At 37.6% G+C, this 18,409-nt stretch overlaps 2 protein-coding genes across 2 annotated transcripts in view; one reads left to right on the top strand and one right to left on the bottom strand.

The window, feature by feature from the left end:
• Window positions 1-881, top strand: part of LOC130254886 (rap1 GTPase-GDP dissociation stimulator 1-like) — a 29,411-nt gene extending 28,530 nt beyond the window's left edge. Inside the window, 1 exon segment of the mRNA XM_056494965.1 lies at window positions 96-881. Coding sequence (XP_056350940.1) covers window positions 96-229 — 134 coding nt within the window. The 3' untranslated portion in view covers window positions 230-881.
• A 912-nt stretch (window positions 882-1,793) lies between these two features.
• TSPAN14 (tetraspanin 14) overlaps window positions 1,794-18,409 on the bottom strand; it is a 34,325-nt gene continuing 17,709 nt past the window's right edge. The window contains exons 3-9 of the mRNA XM_056495428.1: window positions 15,074-15,124; window positions 10,551-10,697; window positions 9,585-9,755; window positions 8,885-9,010; window positions 7,653-7,697; window positions 7,087-7,206; window positions 1,794-5,426 (exon numbers count right to left, since the gene is read on the bottom strand). Coding sequence (XP_056351403.1) covers window positions 5,355-5,426; window positions 7,087-7,206; window positions 7,653-7,697; window positions 8,885-9,010; window positions 9,585-9,755; window positions 10,551-10,697; window positions 15,074-15,124 — 732 coding nt within the window. The 3' untranslated portion in view covers window positions 1,794-5,354. The remainder of the gene's footprint in view (window positions 5,427-7,086; window positions 7,207-7,652; window positions 7,698-8,884; window positions 9,011-9,584; window positions 9,756-10,550; window positions 10,698-15,073; window positions 15,125-18,409) is intronic.

Genomic DNA, 18,409 nt, shown 5'->3' on the forward strand with positions numbered 1-18,409 from the left:
GAACAGAATGTTGTCCAAAGTTCTATCTTTACAATTGCTGGGAGCCACTATGCCATGGCAGGTAACTAAAAGTCACCATTTCATCTCCCATTCAGGTGATCTGAGACAAGAAATAGAAGAGAACAAGATCAAAGACACCCTCGAGCAACTCTGCAGTCACAGCAATGCAAATGTGGCCAAGGAAGCCAGCACAACATTGCAGGTTTTGAGAGGAGAGCCACCCCACTAACCTCCCTCCTCCCACATGGCAAGCCAGCACTGCTGCTGAGGCAGACACCACCAGTGGGCAACCCTTGCATTTGTCCTGCTGCTGCACAACCAGCACTGCTGAAGCCCAGGTGCAGCTCCTGCTTTGAAAGCTGTGTATAAAAACCCCTCATTAGCCCAACTCTTTGGCCTGATACTTGCACCACTGCTCCTCTTCACTGATCCACTAACACACAGCAGCAGGAGAAAGTCCTGTCAAGCAAATGGTGTTAAGAAACATCACAGGAGAAACATCAGGCAATTACCAGACATTATAAATTTTTCAGCTCCTTGGTTTTGTGAGATTAGGATACACACTTGCAATTTTTCTTGTATCAATGGGACTTTTAAATAATTATATAAAAGTCTTAACCTTTTATCATGCAACCTGAAACACGAGTTAGATTAAAGCTGTATCTTAAACAATGTAAAGGGCTAACTAGCACCATTTCAACATCTGCACATTGTGAATCACACTGTGAGCTTAACTGTTGGGTGAACATGTTAAAACCAAAACTTTCTTTAAGCTAACAACTCCTTCAATCTCCAGTTTTAAAGCTTGCCTCTGAAACCAACCAACTCCTGTCACAAGTTTTATTCCTAAATACTTGAGGATACAGTCTTGTCCTGATTTCAGAGTTGCACCTACTGGAATGAGACCCTGCAGAAGCAAAGTTTACAAGAAACCACAGTCAGTGAACACAGTGCTTGGACAAGACACAGAAATAAAGCCAGTCAGAAATTACAAGTGGGCAAGGGGGAGGATGTGAAAGCAGCCAGCGTTGCATTACCATCTATAAGAGAACCTGGGTTTAACTTCAGATAATAAAAAAAAAAAAGTCATGCTGCCCAGACCTAGGAAATCAAATTCAAAACCATGAAGTGGTAGAGACTGAAAAGCTTGGGAGCAATTACTTTTTTTTAGCCAGCAGAAAAGCCATTAAGGATTAAGCTATTTCTGATCTTCAGAAACCTGTTATAAAGCAAACTGTATTTAGAAGACAACAAGGCCTCACGTTCTCAATTTGAGAACAACTGGCTTATGTCTGCAAACAAACATGCCACCTTGGGTTTGCAAGTAGGAAAGCTTTTGCAGGAACAAAGTAACACTACTTAGCCCACTACACTCATCACCAAATAGTCTTGAGTAGTCTTGAGAAAGGGAATTTCATAAAACCACCCCAGAGAAGTGTCATTTGTTGAGTAACACACAAAAGTTTTGACCTCATAGGACAAAAGAAAACAGCATTTTTAACTTTTTTGATGTCCAGAGATTTAATAGTTACTCTACACCATTCTGCAGCTCTTCACTTGTTCATGGCTTTCCATTAACAGTGCAGAGAAAAGCATTACTATTATCTATTATTCAACAGCCCAAACTGCAAAGAAAAAATATCAAGAATTAGTTTCGGCAATATACAAAAAACAAGTACCCCTGGACCTTGACCATTACTGAGTTATCCACAAACAAGGAGTCCCAGTGGCAAGTCTAAACCTTTGAGAGTGAAATATTAGTGAATGGAAGCAACAAATCTCAGGAATCAAACTAAGGAGTAGAAAATATTAAATTTTATTTAATCAAATTTAAGGCTTGAGGAAAAAAAAATATATTGAAAGTCACTCAGAAAAGCCATCCCAGCAGAGGAGACAGGAGTTCCCCTTCCAGTGGCTGAACAAAGTTCAAGCTGCATGGCAATGCACAGGCAGTAAGGGGAAGAAGGAGGGAAGGAAGGAATGGGGAGACAAAACCCAAGGCAATTTTACACATAAATCAATGGCCACATCGAGCTCCATGGGCTGGAAGCACACGTCTGTCCACATGGCACTGCATGAGGTCACCAAAGCTAAAGACCTCTTGGGAAGAAACATTCAGGTTTTCACCAGACAGCCCAAGGTCCTTTGGTCACTGCATTTTCTTCAGTGCTCATTCATTCTCCTCTTCATGTACAGGGAAACTGTGTCCAAATGCAGTTACATCAATAAAAACAGAGGCAGCTGCACTGTCAAACAGACTGACAGATACATACATTGCTTAACGGAAATAAATTGTGCTCATTTCTCAGAAATAGAAGTGATCACATTGAAGTTTGCTTCTCTCAGTTCAGTTCTTCAAGTCTGACCTCATTTGACATCTTCATGAAAAACCTTTGGTTCCACTGTAGTGTTTGTGAAGCTGTTCCAAAGGCAGCTGCTGAAATCTCAGCATCAGCAATGTATCAAACCTCTCTGTGAGATCATGAATTACTTTTCCTTTGAGGCTTTAGAGGCAGGCTCACACCCAACTGCTTTTGCTGACAAGACTTTTTTTAGACCATAACCTAAACCTTTAGCCATGAAGCCACTGCAGGTCCACAGAGAAGGTGCTAAATAAATCTAAATAGAAATTCCCATTACAAGTCTGAAATTACATTAGCCATGTATGGGAGTCCTTCAGAACATACAGGGACAAAACAACCTAGAGCCCCAGAATTTAAAAAATTATAATGAATAAGCACAGAGAAGTTTATCCACAGTGGCAAAAGACAAAAATCACTCAATGAATTTAAAGATCCTCATATAAGTTGAACTTCTCTCAAATTCAGTTCCAAATAACTGAAACACTGATATAAAGGCTGGTGCTAATATTGCCAAAGACATTAAGAATAAACTGTGGAAAGACAATACTTCTGTTACATTCTGGTGTGCATACAAACAGTACTTCAAAAATACACAAGTATTAATTTGTCTTCAGGTAACTTGGCAAGACTTGCAGACCCTGGAATGCTAATCTGTAATGCTGGCTCTTGTCAGCAGCTAATTTCAGTGTAGGAACTCCACAGCCACCTTTGACAGCAGAATGATTTTCACCAAACTGCTGGAATTCCTTCCTAGCATTAGGGGCTGGCTGTGTCAAGAACTGGCAAAGGGAAATGTACTCCCTAGCTGGTGTTTTCAATGCAATGTTTTATTACTAAGAAGTTCCAAATAGGAAGCATCTCTCTCAAATTTTACATATACCAGATTATCACACATAACCTTAACCAAATAAGTTGGTTGGTGAGGTGTTGTAAAGTTTAAAGCACCAGAATTTAAAGCAAAGTTTGCTCTGCTGCTTGCCAAGTCATGGTACAATCACACATTTCTGGCTGCTCCTCGTGGATCAGATTCAACAAATAAGTAATACAGACCTCAAATTCATGGCTTTACAGAAGAAATGCCTCTTGCTCTCCCCTCAGTGATCTACTGCTATTGTTTTCTTGTGGTATACCAAAGTTAAAAAAGTCACAGTGCACTTCGAGCCATTTTATTTTCAGGTTCTCAGATGAGTTAATAGCAGGCTATTCTCTGCTACTGTAAGGAAATCAGCCATCCTTAGACAAGCTTCCTTTTCCTGTTGTGTCTCAATCACTGGCCAGAAAAAGAACCATGAAAGCTGCAGTACACATGAGCACTGTCTGAAGTGCTTCACAGATTACAAGCTAGAAGGATGTCTGGACAATCAACCAGACAGAGTCTGTTACTGTTGATCAACCTTTGCCAGTGAAATGTTTGTTAATACATGCATAATAGAAAAAAAGGACATAATATATTTAAAAGTCTGGCTTCCAAAGAAAGCCACATACTTTAAAAATACAAGTATTAAAACCTTCAGGCACACTACATATAGTAAAATATCATTATAAAAATAGATACTTTTCTAAAATTTACACTGTGTTAGGCACTGTAAATGAACCTGCTCTCCCTGAAAAACCTGGTGTCACTGGAAGCAGTAAATGATGTTAGTTATGTGGCCCACAGTAAAACTGACAGCTACAGCTACTTCCAAGAACTTTTCAGCTACATGCTTTTACCTTACAGCTAAGGGTACAACACCAAAGTCTTACAGAAGAGATTGAAACTCCTACTGAACTACAGATCCATCTACTAACCCCCCACAAAGGGAGGACTGGAAGAAGAGTTTACTTTTCTCTTGATTAAAATAAAAACCCTGACAATAAGGAGGACTAGTTCAGCTTCATGTAGAAAATGAAGAAAGAAATCATTCTGGTTCACTGTATTTTGATTCACATTTGAACCATGAACCAGGCAGAACTGATGGCTGAATGGCTTTATACAAGACTTAAAAATTCAACAACTCTGTCTTTTGCTAAATCTGTACTTCCTTATTTAAAAAACGTGTTTCAGTAAGGATTAACACTGAATTTGTAAGTCTTTCATCAGTCCTGGTAGTGGCAGTTAGGACTTGTGAAGATCAACATAGCAGTTGTGAGAGAAAGAGGAATAACAAAAGCCATCAACAGCTAGCACGGCATGCTTGCTACCTACTGAAACAAGCTGCATTCTGAAGTGTATGCAGACAGCACTTTGTAAAGATATTACTGATCATTGAAAGGATAAGCATTTTTAAGAGGTTTTTCTTCTATAAATAAAGAATATTTACATTTTTCTCAGACATGAAACAGCATCAGGGCTTTACGCTCTCTTAGCTGAAATGGAGATTTGTAAGACTTAATGCTACAGATAGTCAGATTTTTCCCACCCTGGGAACTGGCTTGCATTTTTCAAAACATCATAGGGTTTGCACAATCTAAAATCAAGTAAAGATCTAGACAGTTTGTGATTTTTTTTCCCCAGTTTCCAATTATGGTTGCTGGATATGTTGCCAAAATGATTGGATACGTCTACTGTGGAGATTAGCATGATTGCAAGGTTCTGAAGAAATCAGCATATGACATTTGAAAAGATCACATTTTAAAATAGATGACAGGAGTGAAGATAGAACAATCTTCATAGCAATCCTTCAAGGAAAGGGTTTACAGCAGTTTCATGTCTCCCTGCTACAGTCTTTAAAATCTGTTCTCTCGATGTCTTGGGGAATTCCATTTCTTCCTCAGAGATCAATGCTGGTGCACTGAGTTACCTTGTTAGAAAAAAAAAAGTAGACAGCATGTGTTTGGTGATTTTTTTTTTTTTTTTTTAACAGCTTTTAACAAAAAATATGAGCAGGTAAAAAAAGTCCACATAAGGCTTTTAACAACAGGAGTATTTCATGGTCTGTGCATTTCTTCTGCCTTGATGTTCAATCAATAATCTTTACACTGTCTTGCAACATGCATCTGCTTTCATATTCAGAAGGCATTACTTGCCTTTACAGCTTCAATATCAGAAATCAATGTCCTGGCTAGGAAAATCCCAAAAATCTAAAAAGAAAAAACATACCATTTGTGAGATAAAACACTTGTACTAGTCTGCAATATGTTTTTTTGCAGGTTCAGATATCGTTTCATAGCCAGGATCATACACCAAAGTACAGCTATTATTAAAAAGTAATAAAGGCAACAGAATCCTGCAGGTAATAAAACTCACAAGAAAAATGCTTTCATGTAAAACTTCAGCAGCATTCAAAATAATAAGCTTCCAAATGCCTTAGAGCTAGAAAAAAATCCTCTTAACCAAGTTTGAATGTCATAAACACCCATGCTTGCCTACTGTTAAAGCTGCAAGACAGACACTTCCATTCATTCCACAACTTTGAATAGCAACCCAGACAGTTTTCAGATCAGTTTTTTAAAATGCAGACAGAATGTACAATTACCTGTATTAAAATGAAATTCTGGTCACAGACTACAGTTAGAGTAGTCCCAGATTAATCAGAGACATTTCAAATTTGAAATTTTAACATTCCCTGTCAGTTCTCAGGGAAATCTTCCTTTATAAATTGAGGATAAATTTGTAACTTGGCAAATTTCCTGAAACATTCTTCAAAATATAAAACTTCAGTTTCGGAAAGCTAAAAGATTTCATTTCAATGTAGTCAGGTTATGTCTAGTTCTCAGTCTCACTGTGAAACAGCTTAATGCACAAGACTGACTGAATTAGAAAATACAAATAACTGGAAGTGGTTTCACAGAGCCTCAGGAGATGAATAAAGAATAACATTGTCAAGTTCTTGTCAATCAACACACTGCCAAAAGATTAAACTTGACTATCTTCCTAGCAAGAGGTGCTGTTCTTAGCACAGCTTTTCTCAAACCCATGGAAGCACTATCACCAGATGGTGATAAAAATATATCAAACCCTAAGCTACAGAGGGCAGTACTACCAGAGATGAAGAAAGGTCTTTTGCTAGCACTCAATACTCATGGAAAATTCTTTCTGTAGCAGATTTACGAGTTTATTTTTTCCCATTGAAGTGAAGGAACTTCATAGCTTAGAAATTAACACAGTGCAAACAACTGCCACAATGAAAGCAGGATCCACCTTGAAAGCAGCAATCTAACATGCTTTATTGAGAATCTCAGCTCTCTTTGATGTACTAAGCACTGATGAGGTAACAAATCACAGCAACTCTTTCATCTGGTTCTGCTAACATCACATTTGCAACCTGTTCACCTATTTCCCTGCCCTTACATCCCAACCTTCTTGAGCAGCATGCTATACCCAGTTACAGTTGGCTGAGGGAACCTTAGCACAAAGGACAAGGTTGTATCTTAGTAATTTCAGGTTTGTGATAGAAGGCTGGAGCTCAGACCTACTGGAGCAGACAGCAGACTCCCCCTCCTCCATGACATTGAAACACAAGGAATATTTTATATAATCATCATATATTACAATATATTACAATTATCACACACTATTATTATTGCACTGTATTTTTATTATGACCTTCACTGCTTTGAGCAACAGGTGTTTTAACACTAATCCCCCTTTACTATAATTGGTCCTTGTGCCATACTCTTCTCATACCTAAAATATCCTCGTTCAAAATATTTATTACATCTGTCCATAACTCCTTTTACCTTCAGCAGGTGTGTATCTGCAAACATGACTTTTTTTGGAAGAATCATAACAATAACTAACCTGGAGCAGTGAGATAGCTATGAAGACACCTGCAACAATGTAAATATTTCGAGGTAACCAAGCTTCAAGTGCATGAATACATCCTTTGACAAAAATCTGATCATCCCATTGACTTTTGCTCTGAATGTAGAAAGGAAGAATAAGAATATTACATTTCTGCTCAAGTTTATTATAAGATCAATCACATGATCTAGCTAAGCTAATGTTTTGACACTTTTGCAGTAAAGTTTTTAACCACACTTCAAAAATACACATCTGAATCAGGGCAGGTTAGACATTGATATTTGTATCTTCCTGAAAATTCTGGTATTAGAAACACCATGGAATTAGCAGATAATAGATGGTCAAATTAGCAGACAATAGATCAGCAGAGTTAGACTATTACAACTGGTACCCTCCCACAGCAGAAGCTTACTTTAAGTAAAGGACAATGTCTGCCCTGCTCTACCTGTAGTATGATGTAGCACAGTCATTAGTTCCTAGAATTTTGAACTAACATCTATCAGCAATCCCACCACTTTTATAGTTTTGTCTATGCAGGCACAGAACACGACACAGCACCTTACCTTCTTTCTGATATCATAGCCACACTGTGTATTCACAACTTTTTGCTGCAAAGCAAAAGAGATTTTAAATAAACAAATCAATTGACTTCTACTCATTTCTGTTCACAGCAAGTTTTTCTATCTTTTATATTCATAAACATATCAGCATTGTCAGAGCCAGCCATTTTAAAAAGCATTTTTTAGCAAAAACAAAGCCCTAGCAGAATACAAGAAAATTAATGACAAAGCAAAATGTGTATTGGCAAGATGATACCCTGCACCAGAAATCTCAGCTGCTTCTATTACTTGGCATTCAACTTCTTAACATGAAAACTGCATTGCCAGCACACAAGGAAGACATCTGCATTTACAACATGCATAGTAAGTTATATTGAAATATTAATAATAGAATCTCACATTAAACAGATTTAAACATCCTTTTGCCTCCTAAAATACAGCACCAGAGAAATGTGCAGTTAAACAATACTGCTCCAAACTAAACTAGAAAATAATTACTGGGGGAATCTGAATATGGAATATGTCCCTGACAAAGGCTTTCCTTGGCTGATTTCCAGTACAATCAGAAGCCTACCAGGTATTAAATATAACTTATCAGTGGCTCTCTCTCAGCAAAAGGACTGCTGGATGGATTTTGAGCTGTAAATATTCCCAGCAATACCATAAAGCACTATATATGAGCCCCTACCTCCACATGTTGCCATCTGCTGTAAGGCTCACCAAGCTTCACAAAGTTTAGTAAAACAAATTAAACCTTGCCAAAATCAAGGATTGACTCAGAAGCTTTAAACTTCATCCATGAGTAGTTTACTAACTACTGACAAACAAGCAGCAAATGGAGTTACTCCTGCCTGTCTGGCAGAGGGGTGGTGAAACATTAATTCCAACTGGGGCAGACACACTTAGTGCTCTCGGCTCCTTACAAGCCAGGAACAAAAGCCAGGGATCCAAGTAAACAACACACTGGGAATAAAAAAAATGTCAACCACCAGTGCTTCAGACCAAAATCATACTAAAATAGCTTGAATTCCCAGTGACAACACATTTTCAGCTAACAGGTTGCCATGTGTGGACTCTAAAAAGAATGCAACAGAAACACAAAAAACGTTTGTCTGCACAAGAATAATTTTTGGTCATTTAGGACACCTCAAAGCCCTTCAACACCTTATTCAGGAAGTACTTCCTGTCATAACTTTACAACCTCAGACCAAAAACAAAGCCAGGAAACAACTTACAGCAGGATCAGGTATACAACAGGAAAAAGGAACTCCGCACTTCTCACGACTTTTGCTTTCACTCTTGCAGTCAAAATATATGTTAAAGTCCCAGTCTTCTGGACCTTGGGCACCACAGCAATGGTTCTGCAACAGAGAAACACATTCCAGAAGTCTGCTCAATGGATAAATTGTCTCTAAAATACCTCCAAACAGTAAGTGTTTGATTATAAATCTTCACCATCCCTAAGTCTGTGCAGAATCAATGACAACAGCAGAGTAAAAAAGAAATTAGTAAGACACTAAAAAGGCTCTTTGAAATCAAAGCAATACATCTGGAACACTGCTCCTGGAAATAGGTGTCAGCATGTCAAACAAAATAAAAAAAATTATCACTTTAGATGTAATTGTCATATACAACCAGCTCCATTGCAAAATTTCTTTAAGAGAAAGCTTTTTCTTAGGGAGCAAGGGAAAAGGGAGAAAAGAGAAAGGTCTAAGGCAGACACATGCCTGAGAGAGCTCCTACCATGTACATCAGAACAAGCCTGGATCTCAAGATATCTTCCCTCCCTGCTGCTTTCAATACAGAAGGAAGAAAACCAACATATCTGCAACACTCCACTATTTGCTGCAAAATATAATAATTCTATAAAAAAATGAAAATTTAAATCTATATTCTCCTAGGAGGCATCAAAGAAATGACAGGATATGAACTTACAATTCTCTGTAGTGAATCAATGATGTTCTGGAGGTCAATGTCATCTCGGTAGGATTTAATGTTATTCTCAAAGAATTCCTTTACCCTGTCCCTCACCCAGTCTTGGAACAGGAAAGCCATAACTGCTACTGCCAGTTCCAATAGGAATATAAACACAATTGTTCCACAGAACTGTAAAAAAAAAAAGTCTTAAATTAGAAAATATAATTTTTGAATGAATCTCTTTACCACCAGAAATAGAGACAGAATTGGGTTCAAATTTTGATTCAGTACAGACACTGAGCACATTGAGAATACAAAGCAAAGAAATCCCCAAGAGGCAAAGTTATCCTTCTGTTCTTGTCACCTGAACTTGACAGTAAAAAGAGCATCAGACACAGCCATTATGCATAGCAGTGAAAACAGTAATAAATGAGACAGTAAAACACAGGGCTAAAAAAGTCTTGATACTACCTCTTGGATTGTTTCTAATTTTATAATTACTATTTTTTAGATTTTTGTACAGCTTAGCAATTTTCAGATCTAAAGCAAAGAAGAAGTCTCAGTATAAAAACCTCTATTTAAGAAATTTTATATCAGACACTGAAGTCCCAAAGTTTTGCCAACATGTACAAGAAACTAGTTTTTAAGGGATTTTGTTTGACTATACTATATTCTCTCAATAATTGCCAACTGACTAGGCATATTCCATAACATCAGTATCAAATTCTGATATACCTACTCATCACTGCAGAGCAGGACAAATTAAAAATGACAAGTAAGAACATGTTCCACAAAGGGGAAAACAGGTAAGCTGGAACCACCTCTGCTTTCAATACCATTAGTCAGAGGTTTCTCAAGGCAGCAAGTTTACCATATACGTTGTCACAAACAAAATTCAATCATTAATTATCTGGGTTTGCTCTCAGTTCATCATTTGCAGCTGTCACACATATAATAATTCCCTCATGTAATGATGGTACTTACAAACTTCAGCAGGCAGATGTTTTCTCTCAATGCTCCCACACAACCAGCAAATCCCAAAGTAAACATCACTATTCCCACCACTAAGACAAGCACCACTGGGTCCAGACCATGAAGACCAGTCACCTTTGTCAGATCAGACAATACACCCTGAAAGAACAAACCAGAACAGAATGTGACCACTGTAAGCATGTTATTCATTCAGCATTCTTTTCTGGATGATTCTGAATGAACTGGTTGCAAACCCTTGAACTTGCCAATAGAGATACCAACCAAAAAAACTTGTTGTAAAATGGTCACTGACAATACCAATCTTCTTCACCCCAGCAGGGAAGTATTACAGTTATAGCTAGCAATTCTTTTAATAAGTCACTTTCTCAGATTACATCTCCCTAGGTCTATTTGCCAAACATAATTCCACAAGATGGTGCCAAAAGCTCAGTTCTATCACTGAATGCTCATTTAGTTTCAAGGCAAAATAATTAATGTTTTCTATTAACTTGAAATGTGTCAATCAGAAGGGCACTCCAATATAATGGGCTAAAAATAAATTAAGAAAAATTTTCTAATCCTAATGTTTAAGTGGACGAAAATGAAAGACATTCTAAGGACAAAGCACCTTGTGGATGACATTTTAAAGATAGAAATAATCTCTCTGGTTTTCAAAAGAAGCAGATTTTTCCTCTGATTTTAGTTACAACCCTTCTAGTGCCACAGTCTTACTAGTGCTCCTCCAAACTCTTTCAGAAATATAAAGGTATAGTCTAAACAGTTCACTCTCACCCTGATAAAAATTCTTACACCAAAAGGAGTTATCTATTCTCTATATTTGCAATTTGCCTAACAGACACAATATTTTCTTTTTTGTTAACTGTACAGAAGCCACTTACCTTGACAATGACCTTTGCTATGAAACCCGTCTGCCTAGATTGCTAAATCTATGTGAATGTAATGCTAACAGTGAAAACATTCCTTTTACTTCCTAGATTAGGTTTTGAAAAATTATTACACCAGCTACCATTAAAACTCAAAACACACACCACAGGATTCTCATGTGATGTGCAAGAACAAGATGGAACAAACAGAAGAAAGAAGGGACAAACTAAGGAAAACTCTTGATGAGAATGATTTGCAGGAACACCTGGGCAGCCTTGCAGTAGTCTGAATATTCATCATACAATCATCAACAACACACAGAACATCTTATAAGAAAGTAATTTTACTTTTGAAACAAATAAAAATCAACACAGCACAATATGCCATCATCACACGTTCACTAATTTTTTTCTTTATAAAGTATATTCTCAAGCTAACCATGTTTAGTGTGAGAGAAAAATATCAGAGACACTTACAATTAGCTGCCTAATTCTTCCAATAAAATGCAAACTCCCACCTTTCTACCCAGATACCTGTTCTAGAGTTAGATGCAAAGGATATACATCCTAAGACAACACCTTGGAAAAATTCCCTATCACTTCTTATTCAACTGCTTAATTAACAAAAATAAAATCTTTAAAATACAGCATTAGAAGAAATGTGCCCTTGGAGAAACTTCATCATCTGGAAGACATTGATTAACAGCACTACAGTGATCCACAGGACTCCATCTTCTTTCATAGCATGTTCCATAACAGATTGTGTCAGAGCTGTTAATTTGGCAGCAGCAAGACAGAGTTGTTTTTAGCAAAACTGGCTGATGGGATGAAAAGAAAAAAAATAATTGAACTGTAGAACTCAGAATTGCCTCGCAACAGCTGGTGACTAACAGATGAAAGAAGCTATTAGAAAATGGGCTCTAGTTTGTTGATCATGTGTTACCAGTCACACATTTTCCTTCTTAAAAACTGTTACACGTCACAGCTAGCTAACAAACTTGGTCTACTTGGTTAATTATGAGAGTCCCACCTAATCAAACCTTGGCTCAGACCCCACAATCAAGAAACACATGTCAAGATCAGATGGGCTAATGCAGCATCCTTGTAGAATCAGCATGCTGTGACACCAAACATTGCATGACCGGGATGCTGAAACATTCATAAATATTGCCAGCCACCTCCTGCCCACACCCAGACTCCAGCTCTTTGTTTTCAGACAATCTCACTTGCTCAAGACAATTTCCTCTGATCAAAGCATGTTACACATAGACATTGTCAGGAACTGGGCTTTATTATTCAACCTCAGATGTCACTGGTTCACAACACTTTCTTCATGTTCACACTTAACATATACAACATGGTCTTTTAAAAAGAAGGTTATGATGATTTTGCCTAAAGAAAGTCAAAAATCCTGAAGGATGAAACAAGGGAATTAATTCAGAAAACTCTCATCCCACCACACCCATTTCGTTAAAGACACTCCTGCCTGTGCCATCTGCACCTGGTGCAAACAGGCTGCCCTTCACAACACACATTTCCTCAGGAGTGCAGCCTGATACCTGCAGTCCACATCAGAGATTCTGCAACAAAGCTCACACTAAGTCTTTCTCTCGGTCACACAGAACAGTGACTTATTTCTCCATGCTCTTGAAGTCCCTCTAAGCAACAGTCCTGATTTGAAAACTGATTGTTCCCTCTCCATTTGTTATTAGCCATGAACTTGCTGGAATGAAGTTAGGCTGGCTAGCCTCTGATTCTAGATCTTCCTTTGTGTCCTCCTTGAAACCATTCTAACAAAAACTTTTCCTGATAAGAGGGCTCAGTGTTATTCACCTTCTTTCTACCAACACTTTACAATAATTCACTCTGTGACATTTGCAGTATCTTTTGTTTGACAGATAATGACACTTTAAATTTTATGCAGGATAGGCCAATTAGATACACCAGTTAGAGAGACTGGATCTTAATCAAGTAAGAGGAGTATTTCCATGCAGTATTTTCAACACTTCTCACAAACCAGCACTCTCATTTCAATATATTATCAGCCAAAAGAGAAGAACAGAATTTATAGTCAGAGAAAAAGACTGCTGAGGAATTAATCTGAAGTGTAGTCCTAATGCACAAAGAAAAGAGAAAATCAGAGAAATGAAATGGACTTAATGTACTTTATGTTGTGGTAAGAGACAGGATGTTCTTCCACCACCTGTAGTTTATCTTTGGGTTTACCACGGCAGCACAGTTTCTGCAATGTTTCTTTCTCTTACTTCCCATCTATTGTTCACCAAGATGTTTATCTGTAAAATACAGGCTACTGGCTGAAGAATGGCACTACTCTGAAAGACTGAAAACACAGCACAGAACAACTGACATAAGAAATAACAAACAGATTTCATGAGCCATTCAGAAGTTCAAAACCACAGGAAAGGCTTTGAAGCATTTGTTTGCAAGATAGCACAGAGAGCAGAAAGAGCTCAGGCAAAGTTAAAAAGAAAAAATAAAGACAGAAAGAGTCTGTCCTTGCCTTTTAGTAACTTCAGTGTACCATAAAGCCAATTCAGCAAATGGAGATACTAGTCTCCAGCCACACAGATCCTGTGTGCTTTTCTACAAAACAGAAGAATGAACATTAGAAAGGCAAGTTTATCATCCTCCTTAACGGGTTGAAAAGAAAATCCTTTAGTAACAGCAAAATAGGAGGCAAACACATTTGTGTGTTGCTTACTATATAGTAATGAGAATGTAGCAAGCACATAGAGAGCAGGGAGGAGAAGAATAAATACCTCAGAATTAAAATAAAAAACTCACTTCCAAAAAGCAGAGGAATCTCAGAACCTCTCTGCATGTGGATAGCTGCTGCATGTAACCACTTCAATTGAGGAAAAGTGAACATATTGAAGTCTTACTACTTAGTGGCACAACTGAACAGCCCTCCACTCCAAATTGAGATGCAGATCAATGCATCTAGTGATGGTCATTTTCTCCTAGTGCTTGAATTCAATAAACCCATCCTACTACATCCATTCATGGACTTCCATACCTGTATCATTCTGTTCTGTTGTAACAACAGAACTCACACAGCTTCCTTTGACTGAGGAAGTTTTTTTAGCTATAAGAAATCTCTGCCAAAATTTAGAGTTATTCAGCTACATCATATCCCCCAGTTTTGTTCTTCTACATAGAAACACAATCACTGAAGCACTCCATGGGGAATAAAGTGGACAACAGCTGGCCAACAGACTGGGAGCATCTTTCTGAAGTACTTCAAAGATGTAGGTTTAGATTTAGTGGTGCTTTTTCAAATATAAAGACAGCTCATACTCTTCACAAATATTTGTTTGTAATAAAAGGAGGTGGATGGAGAAATAGAGATTTGAGAAAACATGCCTTTGAAAGAGAACCTGTTCATAAAGGCTAAATTGTCCCTAGCGTCCTGTTCTTACAAGTTCATAGAAAAGCTCTGAATATCAAAGGTCACAGCTTAACTCCTGATCAGTGAAAAGAAGCAAGTTCCAGCTAAACTCAGTTTAGATTATTTGAACATGTTCCTGAGCTCAGATGCTACATTTAACTTTCACTTGTTCCTGAGGAAGTAGTTTTACTGGAGCAGGAAGGGGCAGCCACTTAAGTAAGACCAGTCATTTCTATCCTTACCTTTTCACTCCATGCCCACAGACCAGCTGCAAGGAAGGCCACTCCAGCTAGCTAGAATTAAAAAAAAAAAAAAAAAAAAAAAAAAAAAATTAATTAGATATACTAATCAACCACATTCTCAAAAAACTTAGCTAGTAGCACTATTGCTCAAATAAAACAAATATTGCCTGTAATTTGAGACAATGGTAATGGGACCCTCCTCCCCATGAGTCAAGCTCTTACAAAAATTAATTGAAGGGCATTTATTCCACAACGTTTATGCATTTTATAAATTACTTTTTAAAAAGTATTTTAATTTGATTCTTCCTGATTGATCAAGAAGCATATGGTACTTAACAGACAATCCCAGAAAGCAGCATGCAAGTGGGAGTTATCCTTGTCCCAATGACTTGCTATAAATGTCTGTCTGCCCAGTAATGAAGATGTCAGAATATTTAATGCATTTTGAGGTTACTCCCTATTTAGTCACTTAATAGTACCAATATTATGGCTATGACAGTAACCATGCTTGCTCCTTGTAACTTCTCAGTGTCAAAGCTCTCTATATTAGCCTCCTCTCTGATTAGATACAGTTTGTCTTCTGAATCCTTACTTTAAGCCCATCTGAATCAAGTTAGATTAATGGTCTGTTTGCTTACTTTCCATAAGCACTAAATCTAACTTACAACAAACCCTCCACTAATTCATGTGCTTGTATAATAAATACTTCTGAATTACAGTCACTCAAATGAAGCAAGAGCTCCTTGTTCTAATATTTCATTCCCTTTCTTCAATGCTCAGGCAATTTGTGTTTTACATCCAATTTCAACAATCAAACTAAAATGACCACTCCTTAACCCAAGGACAGCTCCTCCTCCCAAGTTAAAAAGCATTCAACCCTGTAAGGGGCCTTATGGCTTTCTACCTGAAAGCAGGCTGTAGTGAGGTGGATACCAGTCTTTTCTCCCACATAAGTAGTAACAGCACTAGAAGAAATGGCCTCAGCTTGAGCCAGGAGAAGTTTGAATCAGATATTAGGAAATACTTATTCCCTGAAAAGGTTATCAAGCATTGCAGCAAGTGGCTTAGTCACCATTCCTAGACATATTTAAAGGATGCACAGACATGGCACTTAGAACATGGACTCCTGGCAGTTTGGTCAATGGCTGAATTCAATCTTAAGAAATCTTTTTCCAGCCTAAATGATTCAATTATCCTGAAGTTGCCTCCCCAGTGCCAAGCCTTACACACACTGAAGAGTAAATCCCAACAACTGAAAAAAAACACTTTGAAAAAGGAATCCTTTTCTCTAGGAAATGCAACACCTCCCACCAACTAAATGGGCATCACAGGTAATTTTCTATAGCACAGGCAAGAAGCAAGAATGGAACCCTCTTACAGTCACACAAGAAAACAGATGTGTGAGAGTAAAATACTGCTGAGTTCATGGGCTGCTTGCCCTAATATCTCTCAGGGCAAGTGAAGTTGTTCTGGGTTTACTCTGCTGGGGAGAGTGGGGAAAAGCAAAGCCAAAAAGGGTTGCAAGCATCATCCATGCTATTCTGTAAAAATTACTCAAATTATGTTAAACACTTCTGTCTAGACAGGAATTATTACATGCCATATTCTTAAACATTAAGCAACCAAAACCACCGAAACAACTGGACAAAGCAGTGCTAAATAAATTCCCAGATGTTGCATAATAAGCAATATAGCACAATGACTATTCACCTTGGACTCTGAAGCAGCTAAGAACATCTGAAGTGATCATTCGGATCAAAACATAACTTGAAAAATGCTATTAAAACCACAAATATAAACAGAATATCGACCTAGATCTTAACAGAATAAAAATATAATATAAATATAAACAGAATATAACCCTAGATCTTAACCCAGTGATCTCCAATCAAAAAAAGCATGGAAAATAGTCAGTAGTCAAAATTGTATGTCATTAAGTTGCACAGTGAATGTAATTGATGCATCCTTCATCCTTTTCACTCCAAATGCTCCAGGAATGCTAGGAGACAAATGAAGATAACTGGTGTAATTTGCAGTAATCAAGGTAAATTATACAGACAGCTGGATCTTCAGGAACTTTATCTACAGAAAACAAGGTGGAAAAAAATAATTGGGAAGACATATTCCACTCTCTGTATACATACTAAGGGTACTAGAATACTAATATTGTACTATTGAATTTGCAAATAGGGTGACCTCTTCAGACTGTCTGCCTTTCATTATAATTATCTTCTTAATTAAATTGTAACAGATTTTTGATTGAGTATATTTTTCACTAGCATGCATTATTCTCACCTTGGAACAAACTTTGATCTCATGTTTTTATGAAACGTTCAGTTTCAAGAAACTATACTACTTTTGCAAAGTTATTTTCATAAGCATCTGTGCAAACTACCTACAATTAAAATTGAATTTATCAGAAGAAAAATAAACTTAGTCTCATTAAAACAATGTGGATAAATCTAAAACTTAATTCAGCTAAGACAAGTAATTCAAATTTTTCACTAGAAGCAACCAAACCAGATACATTAAAAATTTCTTTAGCAAAAATCCAGTGAAGTATGAGGTACTTGCAGAAGAAACAAAGCTATCAGCCACTACAGTGACAGGTGCAATTACCAAAACAACCAATTTGCAAAGTCAAATAGTAGTGAAATGAAAATAAATTCTCTTGCTTTAAAGGCTATTTGCAAGATACTTTAAAGTACCTCACTGAAAACCGTGGTGACCAAACTAGCTCACAAGTTGGTGCCATTGAGCATGCCCAGAGTTCTACAGAGAATTAGCACCAGGAAAATGCCCTCTCTAACACACTTGTACAGAGGCATCCAAGTGATGGCTATGAGGCAGAACAGAGAACTGATCCTGCCTAAACTAAAGGACAGGTTTTACCCTTCTTCAGCTTACTGAACTAAATGCCTGAGTGAATGGGACAACAAGCAGCTGAGAAGGAGCAAGGGCAATCAAGTGTTCCCAATGTGAGAGTAGGCTAGTCAGCTATTTCAAAAAAGCTGACATTTTGAAATATGCATTTTGAAATTTGCCTTTCCCCAGAATCTGAATGACATGTAACCAAGAACAAACTGGACTTCCCACTTCACTACTGTGCTGGAGAGTCCTTTAAGCCATATACTGCATTAAAGGCTAGATGGAAACATAGACAAGGCAGCTCGATTGTGCCCCTTTGAACAGGAAACTGAAACACTATTTACCAGCATTTGCTTATTTCCTGCTTTAGAACCGATAAATCCACTTTTTAAACATAATGCATCAAACTGTAGGCTCTGCTCAGATGTACAATATGATGCAAACTCAGTGACACTGTGCCCAAATTAC

Source organism: Oenanthe melanoleuca, chromosome 6 (genome assembly GCF_029582105.1).
Source record: "Oenanthe melanoleuca isolate GR-GAL-2019-014 chromosome 6, OMel1.0, whole genome shotgun sequence".
NCBI lineage: Eukaryota > Metazoa > Chordata > Aves > Passeriformes > Muscicapidae > Oenanthe > Oenanthe melanoleuca.